Here is an 18168-nt window from a genome sequence, read left to right as displayed (position 1 = left end):
TCACTCTTTGATGATGGTGGTATTTCTTCTTCTCACCAACCCTTGGCGTGTTTCTTAACTCTGTGTCGAGGTGTCATATCGGCTTACTAAAGTAGCACATGCACCCATAAGAAACCGCTTGCGATAACCTAACAATCTTGCTTCTCCCCTCCCAAGATATTGAAGAACGTTGAAAATTATTAAAGGATGGATGGAAGCAGCTTATAGGATTGTGAGCGTACAAATGGCCATTCACCCAAATGTCAACAATCATCTCATTGGCGGCACGACGTTCCTGTGATGGCCTATGTTCACCTTCATGTGCGGCCTTTGGTGCAAACGCCATGGGTAAGCGAATATGTATTCTTTTGGTATGCAAAGTATGTGGTGGTGGAGACACACAATTTGTGATGTCCGTAAGTACCATGGTAGTTGTTGCATGAGAAGGATGAAAAGAGAGAGGCGGAGGGAGAGAGAGGGAAATGGAAGGAGAGAAGGGGGCAGGGGGGAGAGGGGAGGAGGAGGAGGAGGAGAGAAGGGGAGGAGGGGAGGAGGAGGAGGAGCGAGAGGAGAGGGAGGGAGGAGGGAAGAGGAGAGAACAAAGGTTTTTTTTTTTAGAGGGGGGGAGAAGATTTTGAAAAAGTGGACTTCAATGCTTGTAGGTTTAAAAAAAGGTCAAAAAATGATTTTATTGATATGTATATAAGTTGGGGGGGAGTTTTAAGTCAAAAATAAGTAAAATTGAATTGATTTTTTTGAGAAAAAAAACAAAATTTTGCCCTTAGTGACCTACATTTTTGCTGATGTGGCCACACCTCTTTACTCCTTTCACTTTCAAAAAGCTAGAGAGAGAGTGACCTCCTATGCCCACATCCTATATGTGGCAAAAAAAATGCTAGAAAAGCCTACTCAAAACTAGCTTCTTTAATGCCCTTGTCCCCTTAACCCTACACGACATTAGCCTTAATCCCTAAAAATTAGGATTCCTTACAAGGCCCATGCAAAGTCCATATTTATCTCAGTGCAAGAAAAACAAGAGAAGAACACTATGAAAACATTGCAAAGAGAAGAAAGTTGAGTCCTTGAATCTTCCTACAAGATGACAAGGTGCATTCAATGCGACTAAAAAGAAGCATTTTTCAATCATCACGACCATTATGGTGTTGTGGAAAGGACTATTTATAAGTACACTTTTTGAATGGTTGTATTAAAGACACCTCTTCTTTTACCCCCACCTATTTTCTAGAGAGAGAACGGCAACAAACTGTATTTTCTTAAAAATTATAGAACATGAATTACTATTGTGTGGCATGGTCTTCTTGCGTGGCATCACCATTGGTTGGTGACTAAGTAGTTTCTACTACTGGATCTAAAGTAGGGGTCCTACTACTACCATAAATTACAATTTCTATGAGGAAATGGTGTACTTATATATACAAACATGCATGCATACATTCTTTACCTACAATGAGATTAAGCATGCGTGCTTGTCCTGCATGTGGTTCTTCAGAAGAGCCCTCATATAGCCTCTACATGCATACATTCTTTACCTACAATGAGATTAAGCATTTGTGCTCGTCCTGCATGTGGTTCTTCAGAAGAGCCCTCATATAGCCTCTATATGCTAGCCTCCAACTTCTTATCCTAGATCTGCTAGTACTCTATGATGCCCTCCGCTCTCTGCTCTCTCAGGATGCCAGAAACTCATAGCAGGTCTTTCAAGGCCGATAATAGCCCCACTCGGCGGCCTCAGATGGGAGCCATCAAAACAACCTATTTGAAGAAAGAAAATGTGAGTTTTTAGTCATGCCTTTTGGTTTCAGTTATGATCAGATACTTTCCTAAGAGTAGAGCACTAATCCCATTGTGCCCATACTAAAGATAGAAGATCCTATTCTACCTAGCAATAATGGGCCATCCTCGCGTTTTGTGTGATCTTAGCCACTTGTACTGTCTTACTTCTAAGCTCTCTATCAGGCTTGTTATGCATATTTTCAGCAATAGATCGACCGATAGCTTCAGCAAATGTTGCCAAGTCACCCAAGTGAGCAGGTATAGTGGGGATAGGCGTTCTTGGAACTGCATGTGGAATGGAGGTTGACATCGGGTTAGGCATACGAGTGATCCTTGGGTCCCAAGTTGGGTACGATGTTGTGCCATGTGGTGGCCCAAAGTTCATAAGTGTGGCCCTAAGCATAGCAGACATATGATATGACATGTTAATACTATCTAGTATGGACCCACTATAATGAGTATTTGGATAGGGTGGTTGTGGAGTGTAGGCTGTCGAAACAATCAGGGGTGTGGGAGCTACATGGGTATGAGGGCCCATAGGTACATATGATTGATGTACACTTCTAGGTATTTTTGTGGGCATTGTGCTACTTTAGTGGTGCTTTACTCACGAATGAATTCTAAGGTGTACTTTTTGGTGGGACAGGCATAGTAGCCATAGATTCTTCAAGGGAAAGATGAGCTAAATTTGAGAATGTGAAACTATTGCTTGTGGGTTCAGAGGGTATCGAGACTCTAGGCAAAACAACATATGAAGGATCAATGGGACTCACTGAGGGAGTCTCCAGGTGTGATAGGGTTGGTCGTTTGGCCTTTCCCATATCCAAGAATCTCATAGGACCCATCAAACAAATGTTAATTCCCTGGTCTTGCCTCCCTAATTGGACGGCACCATGGATAACATTACAGATCATCCGTTTCTACTCCTCTAAACTTGTGGCCCCAAACGTGGATTGTACCACCTCTAACCACCCGACAGGGTATGTCTAGCATGTGTAAATGTCGGTCAACTTCTTAGTTTGTAGGTCATACTCCCAATTTTCTGTGAGAAATATCCCCTCTAAGCTTTGCATGTTGGACGGTCCCTTTGAAGTAGAAGCATTATGGATCCCCATCGCTTGACCCTCCTTGACTGCTATCTTGGAAGCACTCTGTTGCTCGACTGACATGGTTGTTTTCATAGGGGTCTTCGCTTTTGTGGCTTGGCTTTTTTCTAGCCTTAGTAGGTTCTCAATTTCCCTCTCCCTTGTTGCTTGCATATATCGTTCAATCTCTTGCACTTCGGCAAGACTTCTACCATCAAATTGTAGAACCCCAAGGGGTGATGGCTCAGTAGGGTCTTTAATGAATGGATTAGGTAGGATGCCAACATGGGCACCCTTGGGGAGTATATGGTCTACATGAGAAGTGAAAGGCGAATCTACCTCCCCATTGCCCTCATTTACTTCACTAGTTGTGGGCTCTGAACAAGTGGCTCGACTAAAGGTCTCTTTTAAGCGGTTAAACACGCTAGACCCGTGCCATGGGCAAAAGCATGCATGTCTTGACTTGACATTTCACGGTTTTGTGTAGGATATCGCTCCATGATGTTGTAGTCGGAGGAAGAGTCACTCGATGCGATATGAGGGTCTTGAGTTTCACTACCTTAGGTTCCAACCAAAGGCCCGGAACCTAACACGGGTGGATAGTGGGCTCGCGTGCAATTTGAGGCACTCTCTAATGGATCAGACTCTATCACTCATGTATCCCAAAAGTGTTGAGTAACGAGTACTCTAAGAGGTCTCGCCACTTGGTTTTGTTATATATATATATTTATTATTATTATTATTTTAAAAAAACCTTTTTATGTGCGTGAGATGGAATAGGTCAAGTGATAGCTTGAAATGAGCGTACCGTTCAGAGGAATTTGGCGTGCTTTACAACTCACAATTTGACTGCCAAAAACTCTCTGACCCCAAAATAGTCGAATTCTAGTTGGGCATGTAGGCAAAAAGGGGGAAAGTCCAAGGAAGCTAGTGGAAGGAAAGGGTGAAGCCTAAATCCCACATGCTTCCTTTTGACCTCTAGACTTGGAGTATATATATAGTATGACGTACTCTATTCCTTCACTTGAAAGGAAGTTATGGAGGTCTCCTTTTCCTATATATATATATCAAAGACCGAGGCAGAGGCTAATGGGATCTTTTCTTTTTCAAACGCTCAAGGGCTAGCCATAGTCGAGTTTTTTTTTGTCAATTCAAAAATTGTCTGGACGTTTTGGTTTTTCCTACTTTTTTCCCTTTTTTTGCGTTTCATAGAAATTGTGAATTTTCAGAATTATTGAAATGCAAAATTATAGAAATGCAACAAAAATTCAGATTTGCAAATATACAATACCTAGACATACAGATCTAAAGCAAAAATAGTTTTGACAAAAAACTAAAAAAGACAGTGCCAGCTTCCCTAGATCTACTTCCAGAGCTAGAAAAAACAACCCCCCCCCCCCCCCCCCCCCCCCCCCCACACACACACACACACTTCCCAACCTTTCTCTGTAAACAAAAGGAAACATTAACCTCAGCAATGCAGTATGCAGGCTACACGTGGAGCTTGGCGCAGAGCATTTCCTTGCATCGACACCAAAAGTGTCTACTTCTAGGGACTTGCTATACGCCGTGTGCGAGCCGCAGGGCTACAAGCACACAACTTGACAGATGCAAACAAGCTCTACGTCTATAAAGTGGTGTGTCACTCACCTCCTACAGTGTTGTCGTCGAGGGACTCAGTGTGCACTAAGAGAAGAACAAGTCATCACATCGTCGCTCGTCCTTTTGTGAGCTTAATCTGCTCAGATTTTTTATTTGGGCTCATTTCAGCCTCCGTTTCCACTACAAGCAGTAGTGCACAGGCCGTTTTGTCATTTTGTGCAAAAATTTTATCATTTCTGTTTTTTGCATAACAGGTCCCTTACGGTCTTCTGCGGTTTGTGCTACATAGCACGTGTTGTCGCTTTCCTTCTCCTCTTTTTGGGAAGTTCTCGTATCAGGTGCATCATTTACCATGGCTAACAAGAAAACAAACGTGTTCAAGATGTTTGCTGCTATGTACAGATTGGATGGGGACAATTACCCTATGAGGGCTTGTATGATGCAACATGTTCTTGTGTCAAAGGGCGTTTGGAGTGTTGTGCAGGGCATTGATGTACATCCTGATTCTTAGGATATAGGCGATGTTAAGGATATTGTAGGTCTTTCTGCAAGGATACTTGATGTTAAAGTTGTTTTGCCTACGGTTGAGCAAGCTCATGGGGATGTAAAGGATGCACAATTTCATGCATTGATTGCATTTTCTGTGAAGCGCACCATTACTCCTCACATTTGTTCAGCAAAATCTGCAAAACAGGCTTGGGATATTCTGGCTGGTCCTTATGCAAGTCGCAATGAGGCAAAATTTGCATTGCTGCATAAAGAGCTGGAGTCGAAGATTATGCATGAGGAAGATGACATGGACACTTTCCTTGCTGTGGTCAAGGATATCAATGAGCTGCTTATTTTTGCAGAAGAAGTCATTTCAGACAGTTCCCTTGTGCAAACTGTTCTTGATAACTTGCCAGATTCTTACAAGACTTTTGCTAGTACTTGGAGACCTATGACCCATGGAAATCTTGAAGTTGTCAAGTTTGATGCATTATGCACATTGATGTTGCAAGAGTCACTTTCTGGAAAAAACAAAACTAGACGGCGTGCAGTTGAACATGCCTTTATTACTGCTTAAAGAAAGGGTGGTAACAGCAATGTGGCCACTTCTTATGGTTCTTCTGCGAGTGGAAAATCACCAGTTCTTCCTAATGCTGCTGCTGGCAGCAATTCGTATGGGAATTCTAGTGAAAAGGGAAAAAAGAAGATGTGTTTCCATTATTGTAAAGCTAATGATCATTTGATCAAGCAGTGCCCTAAGTTGAAGGCCAAAGAGGCTAAGAAGAAAGAGGTTGGTTCCACTATTAATGCTGGTTCCACTACAAAGCAGCTATTGTTGAGTCTTCTGTGAAAGGAGACTGTGATGCTGATGTTGATGCAGAATGGGCATTTAGTGCAGAGTGTACCTATAAGCCTTCTTTCCGTGATGCATGCATGTCAGTTGGTGCATACTCACATGTGTGGTATTTTGACAGTGGTGCTACAAAGAACATTACCTCACATCGTGATTTTTTCACCTCTCTTGAGTCAAGAAGAATCTTTTTTCTGTATCTACACTTGCTAGACTTGGTCTTGTAGTCAAATTTGTGGATGATAGATGTACAGTACATGATCTCAATTTTGGTGATGAAATTGTTGCATCTGGCATTTTATGCCGTGGGCTGTATAAGCTCACTTTGTCATGGATGCTTGAGAGTCAGTCATCACTAATGTCATCACCTGCATCATTGCTTGTGTCATCACCTGCATCATTGATAATGTCATCGTTTGCATCATTGCCTATGTCATTGCCTGCATCATCACTTGTGTCATTACCTTCATCATCGCTGATTTCATCACCTGTGTCATCGCCTGCATCATCGCTAGAAGATTCTAGAAGCTTGGAGGAGGTTCTGGAAGAATCTAGAAGTTTTTGGAAAGTTCTAGAAAGGGAAAGAAGGATCTAGAATTAGAAAAACTAGAAGGAACAAGAAGGTTCTAGAAGAGTCTAACCTCCTCAAGAAGAACCTAGAAAGTTCTAACCTCTTCAAGTAACCTCCTCAAGCACTAGTATAAATAGGGGTCTTGGGCCACAAGCCCCTCAGTCTTGCTAACACCAGTTGTGAGGCTCCTATGAGGAAATCCCTCTTCTAGTTCTTATGTTCAAGTCTCGTCCTTGCAATCAAACTTTGTCTTGTACTCAAGTCATGTAATCCAAGCCTTGTATCTAGCTCTCTTAATAGAGTATTAAGTCTTGTAGTCAATATTAAGCTTATCATCAAGTCCAAGGTCATGTACATTGTGAGCGCCTTCTCTTGCTCTCTTCTAGATCTATACGCGCTCATAACAGTTTGGCAAGACTACCATCTCTTAAGCTTTGCAAGCCATCATGGAGCCGACGATGGAAGGTGTCATCAAGGGATTGCAAAGCATCCAAGCTTAGTTACAAGAACTTCATGAGAGTAACGCTCAACATCAAGCAGGGAAACCCCTAATCTTGGGACCGGTGTTCCAAGATCTTCAATGTCAAATTCAAGAGCTTCAAGAGACAAGCACACATCAACCACAAGCTACAAGATCTAGCTATTCTCAACAACATAAGAAGGAGCCGAAGGCCAACACGCTTGAAAAATTGGATGGGACTAGATCAAAGTTTAGAGGTTTTCTCCAAAAAGTACGTCTCTTCATTTGCATGCATCAAGAGCGTTGTCCAGATGATGCCTCTCAAGTAGGCCTTATTGGGACCCTCCTCTCGGGTACGGCTCTTTCTTGGTTTGCTCCCTTACTTGAAAAAGAATCTACTCACCTTCATGACTTTGAAGCTTTTGTGCAAGAGTTCTCTGAAACCTTTGGGGATACTGATAGAGCAAGGATTGCTGAAACCAAACTTTGAAATCTTTGCCAAGGATCAAGACCTGCATCCATCTATGCATCCAAATTTTGACAGCTCACTTGTGATTTAACTTGGCATGAGGAATATTTCATTAGCCAATTTAGGCGGAGATTAAAGGATGATGTAAAAGATCTTTTATTGACTATGCCAAAGGTTCACACACTAAGCGAGTTCATCTCTCAAGTAATAGAATGTGATAATCGACTATTTGAGAGACGACAAGAGAGGCGTCTTGGGGCACCATTGTGATCCCAAACAGAAGTGACACATGATGGCTACACACCTCAACAGGGCCATGAATCAAGCATTGAGCCCATGCAAATTGATTCAGCACGGTTTCAACCTCTCTCACCCCAGGAGAAGCAAAGGCGATGCATTAATGGCTTATGTATGTATTACGGAGAGTATCCAAAAAGTATCCAACTTTCCTGATATTTGCAACACCGATCGACACGTCAACAACAAAAATCATGGAGACATTTCCATGTCAATTTCAAGATTACAATGATGTTTTTGAGAAGAAGAATGCAGACCTCTTACCAGAGCATCGACCCTATCATATTGTGCTATAGAGATTCAAGAGGGAACCCAGCCCCCTTTTTGCCCAATATACAAGCTATCTTAAGATGAATTGGTAGAATTATGAAAAAATATTGATGAGAATCTTGCTATGGGGTTCATACAAAATTCACAGTCCCTAGCAGGAGCTCCAATACTCTTTGTAAAAAAGAAGGACAGAACTCTCCGGATGTGCGTGGATTATAGGGGCCTAAACAAGATCACCGTCAAGAATCGCTATCCCCTTCCCTTGATCCCAGAGCTTCTTGAGCGCCTTGGCAAGGCAAGAATATTTACAAAAATAGACCTTCGTGGTGCTTACAATCTAGTCAGAATCAAAGACGGTGATGAATGGAAGACATCCTTTCGCACAAGGTATGGTCACTTTGAATATACCGTCATGCCATTTGGTCTCACAAATGCCCCATCATTTTTTCAACATTTAATGAGCGACAACTTTCGAGAGTATTTGGATTATTTTGTGGTAATATACTTGGATGATATCTTGATATTTTCCAAGGATCAAGAAGAGCATGAGCACCATGTACGGTTAGTGCTTGAAAAACTTCGTGCATGAGGGTTATCTGCAAAGTTGGAGAAGTGCTCTTTCATCAATCTAAGGTGGAATTTCTTGGTTATGTTATATCTACAAGGTTTGATTTTCTTATCTCTTATAGGCCTGGCCGTCAACAAGGTAAGCTAGATGAAGAAGATCGTACCTTGTACCTAGAGAAGGCGACGCAGCATTTGATCAGCATGAGTCAGTAATTTTGAAACCTGAGCAGCTTAAGCTAAACACCACCATAAGCCAAGCTCCTAAAGATTCTACTTTTCTTTTTGAGGTGAAGACGCAAATTGCCAAGGAACCACTTGCTCAGAATATTAGACAACAACTACAAGGATAAGGGGTTAATGAGGACTTTCAAGAAATTGATGGAGTAATTTACTATAAGGGTCTTCTCTATATTCCACCAGGACCAACACGCTTGGAGGTACTTTAGCAGCGGCATGATCTTCCATCAGCACAGCAGGCAGAGCATTTTGGGGTTAATAAGACAATTGAGCTTCTCTCCCATGACTTTTGGTGGCCTCAAATGTGGAAGCTTGTCAAGGATTATGTAGGCACTTGTGACACTTGCAATAGATCAAAGGGCCCTCGTCATCGTCATCATGGGTTACTCCATCCCTTGCCCATTCCAAGCAAACCATGGTCATCCATCTCCATGGATATCATTGTAGAGCTACCCTTGTCACAAGGATTTGACTCCATTTTAGTAGTCATGGATCAGTTTACAAAAATGGCACACTTCATTTCAACCACTAAAACGAAGGTACTGCCAAACTCTTTCTACACCATATCTATCATTATCACGGATTACCGGATGACATAATTTTTGATCGAGGCCCACAATTCATCTCTAGCTTTTGGAAAAGCTTGTTCAAGCTACTCAAAGGAAAAATTAACCTCTCCTCAGCCAATCACCCACAAAGTGATGGACAAACCGAGAGAGTAAATCAAGTTTTGGAACAATATCTTCACCGTTGTACTATCAATTATCACCAGGATAATTGGGTCTAGCTCCTACCGCTAGCAGAATTCTCCTCCAATAACAGTTTTCACGCCTCCACCCGTCACACTCCATTCTTTGATAATTATGCTCAACATCCCAAACAGGATATCCACAGACACCATCAAGCCAAGAATCCAACTACTATTCATCTTTCACAATGGTTATCTACAATTCACAAAGAGCTTACAATTCATATCAAAGAAGCTCAATCCAATTATAAGGAAAGTGCATATCTCCATTGCATGCAGCATCCAAAATACAAGGAGGGGGATAAAGTGTGGCTCTTTCGGCGTGATCTACATTCATCTCGTCCCTGTCAAAAGCTCGATTATCGAAGGCTTGGCCCGTTTAAGATTATCCATCAAGTCAATCCAGTCACTCATCTCCAGTTGCCCTCATCCATGAAGATCCATCCGGTCTTTCATGTCTCCATCCTAGAACCTTGTCACACATCTAACATCCCAGAAAGAGCCCTACAACCACCTCCTCCGATTGAGATTCAAGGACATGACGAATATGAGGTCGAGAAAGTCCTAGATTCTCGAGTTTTGCATGGCAGGTTACAGTACTTGGTGCATTGAAAAGGCTATGATGTCAGTGAAAGAACCTGGGAACTAGCACACAATCTTCAGCATGCACCTCTCAAAGTCCAAGAATTCCATCAACAGCATCCATGGAAGCCCCAGTCAAGGAACATCACCACTCCTCGTGGAACTTGTCGCTAGAGGAGGGGGTAATGTCATGGATGCTTGAGAGTCAGCCATCGCTGATATCATCGCCTGTGTCATCACTTGCATCATCGCTAATGTCATCACCTACATGATTGCCTATGTCATCGCCTGCATCATCACCTGTGTCATTGCCTGCATCATCAACTGCGTCATCAGCCATCATCACCTGTGTCATCGCCTGCATCATCACTAGAAGATTCCAGAAGCTTGGAGGAGGTTCCATAAGAATCTAGAAGTTTCTGGAAAGCTGTAGAAAGTGGAAGAAGGATCTAGAAGGTTCTAGAAGAACTAGAAGGAACAAGAAGGTTCTAGAAGATTCTAACCTCCTCAAGAAGAACCTAGAAAGTTCTAACCTCCTCAAGTAACCTCCTCAAGCACTAGTATAAACAGGGGTCTTGGGACACAAGCCCCCCTGTCTTGCCAACACTAGTTGTGAGGCTCCTATGAGGAAATCCCTTTTCTAGTTCTTATTTTCAAGTCGCTTCCTTGCAATCAAGCCTTATCTTGTACTCAAGTCATGTAATCCAAGCCTTGTATATAGCTCTCTTAATAAAGTATTAAGTCTTGTAATCAATATTAAACTTATCATCAAGTCCAAGTTCTTGTACATTGTGAGCGCCTCCTCTTTCTCTCTTCTAGCTCTATACGCGCTCATAACACACTTTGTATGACAAGTGTGGGCAGAATTTTGCAAATGCAGTTGTGGATTCTAAGGTTATTTCAGATGCAAAACTTTGGCATGCACGTTTTGTACATCTAAAATTTGTCAGTTTGCTGCATTTGCAAAAAACTGCTATGATTGCTTCTTTGCCGCGGTCTTGAAGCACATGTCAAACATGTTTGTGAAGGCTATATTTTGGGTAAGATGCAGCGTTTAAAGTTTCCAAAGGATGGTTCAGTAGGGCCACCTGCAAGTTGTAGCTTGCGCATAGTGATGTTTGTGGGCCCATGCAAACTCCGTCCTTGGGCAATTACCTTTACTTCGTGACTTTCATTGATGATTTCTCCAGGCATGCATCGGTATTTCCGCTTAAAGTGAAGTCCAAAGTATTTATGTGCTTCAAACAATTTCTGGCTATGGCTGAAAATGTCTCGAAATGTACTATGGGCACCCTCCGTTCCGATCAAGGGGGGGAGTATATGTCTCATGAATTTAATGAATTTCTGGCTGGTCGTGGAATAAAACACCAATGTATAGTGCCTTACATGCCTCAACAAAATGGTGTTGTTGAGAGGAAAAACAGGTTAGTTACAAAAATGCCACGATGTATGGTCAAAAGTTAACCTTTGCCGCATTCGTTTTGGCTTGAGGCCATCATGTGTGCTACTTATGTACTTAACATGTGTCCTACGAAAGCTTTGTAGTCTATTACTCCATATGAAGCATGGCATGATAGAAAGCCTTCTATTGAGCACATGCGTGTTTTTAGCTGTTGGCATATGCTTTGGTGCCACAAACACAACGCAAAAAATTAGATGATAAAGCTGTCAAATGTATTTTTGTTGGTTATAGTGCTGAAAGCAAAGGTTACAGGTTGCATCATCCAAAAACAAAGCATATCTTGGTCTCACGAGATGTTGTATTTGCGGATGGTTATGTTCAGCCCTTGCTGTCATGTACTAGATAGAGATAGTAATGTCAGCTTACATGACATTTATGACACTTTGTTGCCTCTTTTTAGTGGTGGAAGTTCAAATGTAAATTCCAATGAGGCAAATGTACAGCCTATGGGGGTTTCTGAAAATGTTCTAGATTAGCCTATTACTGATGCAGATGTACATGATGTACTTGATGAGGAAAGGGCTGAGAATGAGCAGGCTAGAGGTATGCCTAAATGGCTGGTGCATACTTTGCGTGACAGTAAATTGGATGCACCTTTGTCTAGTCGTACTTGTTCACATTCTTGCCATGCATCTTATGCATCATATTGTTATGCTTTGGCTGCATCTAGCTTACATGATGTTGAGGAACCTCTATCTTTTGATGAAGCACATGAAGGAGAAAATTGGATGGCTGCCATGCAATCAGAACATGATGCACTTCTAGAAAATGACACATGGACTTTATGTGATTTGCCTCTTGGCAAAAAGGCCATTGGTATGGAGTGGATTTACAAGTTGAAACACAAGCCGGATGGTGAGATTGATCGCTATAAGGCTCGACTTGTTGCAAAGGATTATGCACAACAAAAAGGCATAGATTTGAAGAGACTTTTGCTCCCACTTGTCGTATGACTACTGTGAGTTTTCTATGTGCATTGGCAGCTCATTTTGGTTGGGATGTACATCAATCAGACATTGTTACTGCTTTCTTGAATGGTGATATATTGGAGGAAGTTTATGTAACACAGCATGCGGTTTTGTCAAGAAAGGACAAGAGGATAAGTGTGCAAATGTAACAAAGCTTTGTATAGGTTGAAGCAATCTCCTTGTACTTGATATGAGAAGGCTGACACTCATTTGGTCAAACGAGGCTTTTGTGATAGTCCAACAAAAAGCACATTGTATGTAAAGCATGAGGGTGATGTACTTCTCATTGTGGTTCTTTATGTGGATGATTTGCTGATCACTGGACCAAGTGAGAGACATATTGCTGAATTTTAGACTAATTTGAATGCTACTTTCAAGATGAAAGATTTGGGAATGTTGCATCATTACTTGGGTATACAATTTAAGTAGTGTGATGGTGGTATTTCCTTGTCAAAAAAGTTACATAGAGACATTGCTATGTAAGTTTGGACTCGAGGATTGCAAACCTATTGCCATTCCCATGGAAATAGGTTTGAAATTGAGTCTTCATGATGCTGATGATCCTGCCGATGTCACTCTTTACCAAACTGTTGTTGGCTGCCTCATTTATGTATGCAACACGAGCCCGAATATTCAGTTTGTAGTCTCAGAGGTCAGCAGATTTATGCATAGCCCAGGGTCTAAGCATTGGAGGTTGTCAAGAGGATGTTCCGCTACTTGAGTGGCACTTTACATCTTGGCTTGTTTTATCCCAAGGGGGGATCATTACCGCCAGACTTACATGCTTTTTCGGACGCAAATTGGGTTGGTTGTTTTGCACGTGAGTGTCCACAAGTGGTTTTTGTTTCATGCTTGGAAATTCATGTATATCATGGTTGAGCAAGAAGCAACCTACTGTGGCCACTTCTAGTTGTGAGGCCGAGTCTTGATAGGTATGGTTGAGTGTGTATGGCTGAGTACATGACAATCTTCATGGGTACGGTTGAGTGCGTATGGCTCAGACGCCTTATGGCTGATTTGGGTGTTGGACATGACACTACCAACATTATCTACACTTATAGTCAGAGATCATTGGAAATTGCGAGGAACCCAATTTTTCATGATCGCACAAAGCACATAGAGGTGCATTACCACTATGTCAGGGAGAGGCTCTCAGCAGGAGAGATCAACTTAGCTTATGTGCCAACACAGGACAACCTTGCATATCTTTTCACAAAGGCATTGTCTTGTGAGAAGTTCTAAGCTTTCTGCAAAGCTTTGGGCTTGTGGACTGATCATGTCCTCACAGGGCATGGCACTTCCCTCTACTCTAGGTGCCAACTCTCATTCACCGCATCACTCCCAGGGGGATTTGTTACCATATACATGTGGTAGTGATGTGTGTGAACACACTTAGGACCGCCAGGGCATTTTTTCCCTCACTAAGAGATTTATTCCCCCGTGCATTGTATATACGCCCATCATTGTAGGGCTATCTATCTTTCCATTGCACACTAAGTAATACACTCTCTGTTCTGTGCCTTGAGCTTCATTCGTCTTCGCCAAGCTGTGTGTTTTCCTGCAACCCTAATTCCAACAATTCATCTCATGGAACATGAATTTTAATAAGATAAATATATGAAAGATAAGAGAGCATGAATTGCGTAATCAAGAGAGTGTGTGCCATGATTAAAAGAGAATATTAGCATAAAAGGAGGCAAAGTTTACCTTATGGATCTTGGCTCTAATGGAGATTCTTATGGCACCGTTGGCTTCGAAAGGGGGGGTAAAACATGAGGTCGCGTGGTCAGAATACTCTCGAAGCACTCGTCTTCCTCGTGGAGGGTGAGAAGAGCATTCATGCTGAGAAAGTGTGGTGCACGCGATGACGCGATTTTGGGATTATCTTTCTTTGTTTAACACTTGCATGCAAAATAAAAGTGGTTGCTTTCCACTTAAACTCTGAGAATAGCAAATAAAGGGGAGTTCTATTTATATTACTTCTTTTTCATTTGATAAAATATCCAAAAGTAAAAACAAAAAGGAAAAAATCTAGAGAATATCATCATTGACATAATCGCAAGATACATGGTTGTTGCTGTGCAGACTTTTGCACCTTCTTCTTCTTCTTTTGCTACATGAACTAATGCTTTGGAATTTTTTGGTGTTGCTAGTACTACTCTTGTTCTTCAAAGCATTTGCAAGGAGGGTGGCCAAGGCTTGGATGAAAAATAATCTTTGGATAGATGCTCTATTTTTCCACATTTCAAACCTACCTTTAACATCTTGTAAGGTCATGGATTTGACATTTTTGACATTGCCACTGTATCACATGTGCCAAGATTTTGCAAGCCTTGCAACATGGCCCCTCCTGCATTGGCGAAGTAACTGATAGTGAAGGTTTGCCAAGGACCATGGTTGATTGCCTTGCAAAGATCAAAGATTTTATATATGTTGTGGTAATTTAAAGTATTTTTTGAAGTGCAAATCACATAATAGGCAAAATTCCCCAAGACAACAAAAATGCTTTCAAAGATTGGGATGGTCATGTGCGGGGACATCAAAGAGAAGCTGTTGACACTTTTTGATAAGAAGTTTTAACCTACACTATCACAATGTAGGTCATGTGCGTGAGATACGATCCTATCTTGATTGGCAAGTGCAAAGCTGAATGTTTCACAACCTTTGGTAGGTAAACTTTGCAAAGGAAATGGATATAATATACTTACCGATACCTGTCTTTGTTTTTTCACACTGGGTATCTCCTCCTCCACGAGCTCCTGCAGCGCGGCGCAGATTCGGGCGCGGGGAGGAGGTGGTCTCTTTATGCTGCCCTCTCTCTCTCTCTCTCTCTCTCTCTCTCTCTCTGCTTCGTCCTGCGGCATCTCGTGAGCGGGCCTCTTTCACAGGTTGGTACCCACTTTGACTTTTGAGAGAGGGAGAGAGAGATCCTCGTTACCTCTCAAGGCAGAACCAATTTCTGGCTTGTGTGTGCGGGGAGAGAGAGAGAGAGAGAGAGAGGAATGTGAAGATTTCTGCTTCCGCGGTCCCTCGCGTGTGTGTACGCATTACTTATTACCTGTACCAGTCGTGTGCCAACTTTGTTTTCCTGTCCGCACTCCATTAATAAATTCTTTCAAGAAAGGCGAGACGGTTACAACCTCAGAAGTTGTGGGGCTGTCTAGCTAGACTCCTTTACCTCTACAAAAGCCTTCATAAGTTCATTTATGCCTAGCACCCTTGAATTTGAGCTCCCTAGCTCCAGAGTCTGCCTTTGACTTGGGCCTCTGCTTTTGCCTTTTGGGAGGTCTTGCTCCTCTGTGTACCTGGCGGACTTGCAGCCCCTTGGTGTGGGCAATATCTGGCTGGAGTTTTGACAGATTTAGGATGGTTTTTGCTGCTCAGGCATCTGTCCTTACTGAGAGAAGTAAGAATCATCCACAATGTGCTCATTATGTGGTTTGTTATGTTGTTTTTGAAGCTCTACTGCCGTGCTCTTGGCGGCGAGTCACGAGCTTTGCATCTTGAAGCTGGCATCTTGGATGTGCTTTACACATGTCGCATTTACGTTTGGAATTCTTAAAATTTTTGACGTCGACCATGGTCATGTTTGTTAGTGTATGGCATTGCCTTATATCCAAGCCATTTTTAAGGTTATTGTTTGTAGTGTACCGTCAAGGACTTACGATCTATTTTAACACACACAGGGTGGGGTCCTTGCACCACACCTTCCTCTTATCACTTCACAACGCGCTCGGATGACATCAAGCTCTATCGTGGGATTGTAACCGTGCATCAGCATTAGGCCCTTGAACTGGCCTTGGCAAGCGAATTTGCTTATGCTCTGTGAATTTGTGCATTTTAAGGAAATGCACCTGCAGTTTATTGACCCTGCAAATTTTTTACTTGTAGCATTAATTTCTCATTAACGCAGAAAATTTGTGCAGATGGTGTGTCCCTTTTGACATAGGAGGGGAAGTTTGGAATCCGAGGCATCGAGTGCATGATTCTATCTGTACATTAATGTGCTAGAGTTATGAATCATAGCATTAAAAGTTGACTCTCTCTTTGCAAGGACATGGGAAATATGGAGCTTGCTTGCCCCAGACCACTCCACCCTACGATGAGGATGGGTTCAGGGGACATCCAGACTTGTAAACCTTTCAGGAAGCTAACAAGGTATGCCAAGCGCTTGGCTTGTAGTGTTGCAGATGTTTAGATATTGAATTGAGTCACAACTTCATGCCTTTACAGTTGCGCCTCTTTGCCTGCTGAAGGAGAACCAGGGCTTGAGATATTGGAGATTCTTTTGGATAAGGTATTCGCAGTGTATGGGAAGGCTCTTGTTCCTCTTTGCTGTGCTTGTTTGTCATCCCCTAACATCAAGGAGTCTTTGACGTTTCCCAGGCTCGTCTATGGGATGATGGCGGCAGCCCAATCTCATTTGGATCGCCTCCTGTCCGAGCAAGCAATCCTCTTATACATGATGTACATTTCACACAAAAGAAAGACATACCATCGCCTTTGTTTCTTCCTCAAAACTACTGCAAATCTGGAGGCAACTCAACATACAAGAAATCGTCATCTTGCGGCACATCATATGGGTCGAAACCCTTTGTGCGCATCGAGGGTTTTGCCTCAGAACAGCCTGATGCTCGGGGAGTACCTGCTTTTGCCTAGGTATTATGTGGCCTGTTTGTTTCCCTTATACTATACTTCTGATTCCACATGTTTGTGCAGAAATTGTAGTCATATGGGAGGCACTGCAATCAATGCTGCCTTTATAGATACGTCCAAACTTCGAGCTCACAAGCAGAGGGTGCTTTCCCAAGAGGTTATCTAAAATCCCTCTACTTGTAAATGGGACCCCTTTTCCTGAATCAAATTATAGTGACGTCAAAGATGTCCATTTGTCCAGGCTCTACTGGTGTGGCACTTTTTTTGAAACCAAGAGGCTTTATGATCAACTTTAGTCTGTGTTTTCTCATCTTGGAGATCTGTCTGCATCCGATGTTTTGGGCTTTTAAGCTTATACTTATACCATGTATTTATGTTTTTTTTTGGATAAATACTGGTGCTGGTTGCAACTTATATATGCTTGAAGAGGAGGAATGTGTATGTTGCTGCTTAGCGAAGATTGTCATTGTTTGTTGTACCTTGGAAATTAATAGCTATTTTGTACCTTACCTTGCCTTACCAAGGGCCCTCATAGTGGTTTCAGCAAACCACACGCGCCGTGTGGTTAGCTCATTAGGCTCCCAACCGCAAGGTCGTGGGTTCAAATCTCCGGCCCTCGTCCATGCGTTAACTTTTTGTGAACCCTCCCTTCGCATCAAGATTCACGTGCCACTTCCCGGTCGTAAATCCCACTGCTTAGGGTCATTAAGAGCCGGAGTTAGATAGTGTTGAGGTATGCCATGGGCCATATTCTATAAAGTACATGTATCTCTTATGTCATTTAGATCCTCCAGTTTAAGAAATCCAACTAACCTATGTAAGCAATGGTGCAAGGCTGTACCTTGTCACCCATGATATACCCAAGATGCATGAGCCTTTTGCCTATTTAACGAGCTTGATTGTACACAAAGGGAAGGTATGGTGCTTATTGTCCTTGTGAATGACTGTTGTGTCCATCCACCTAAGCCATTCATTCCAATACCTTTTTCAAAGGCATTGCCAATCGGAAATTGTCAATCTAAACATTAGTTGTGAAGTGTTAGATGAAACTTTTTCCCAAAACTCAGAAAACTTACATATGT

At 42.3% G+C, this 18168-nt stretch overlaps 1 protein-coding gene across 4 annotated transcripts; it reads left to right on the top strand.

Annotated features, from left to right (window-relative positions):
* Positions 1–15150: 15150 nt before the first annotated feature.
* Positions 15151–17331, top strand: LOC147443090 (uncharacterized). 4 transcript variants are annotated; one of them, XM_086529017.1, is made up of 4 exons: positions 15151–15318; positions 16357–16588; positions 16664–16727; positions 16817–17331. In XM_086529017.1, exons 2-4 carry the CDS (start codon positions 16488–16490, stop codon positions 17087–17089), a joined length of 438 nt encoding a protein of 145 aa, XP_086385143.1. In that variant the 5' UTR covers positions 15151–15318; positions 16357–16487; the 3' UTR covers positions 17090–17331. The 4 variants fall into 4 exon arrangements, with proteins under 4 accessions (XP_086385143.1, XP_086385146.1, XP_086385145.1 ...); XM_086529020.1 differs by having other exon boundaries at positions 15155–15318; positions 16485–16588; XM_086529019.1 differs by lacking the exon at positions 15151–15318 and adding an exon at positions 15341–15836 and having other exon boundaries at positions 16485–16588.
* Positions 17332–18168: the final 837 nt, after the last annotated feature.

The sequence above is a fragment of the Adiantum capillus-veneris genome, chromosome 14 (genome assembly GCF_014529385.1).
Source record: "Adiantum capillus-veneris isolate H3 chromosome 14, ASM1452938v2, whole genome shotgun sequence".
Lineage (NCBI taxonomy): Eukaryota > Viridiplantae > Streptophyta > Polypodiopsida > Polypodiales > Pteridaceae > Adiantum > Adiantum capillus-veneris.
The sequence above is the reverse complement of the archived record's forward strand: the minus strand, read 5'-3'. Positions and strand labels throughout refer to the sequence as shown.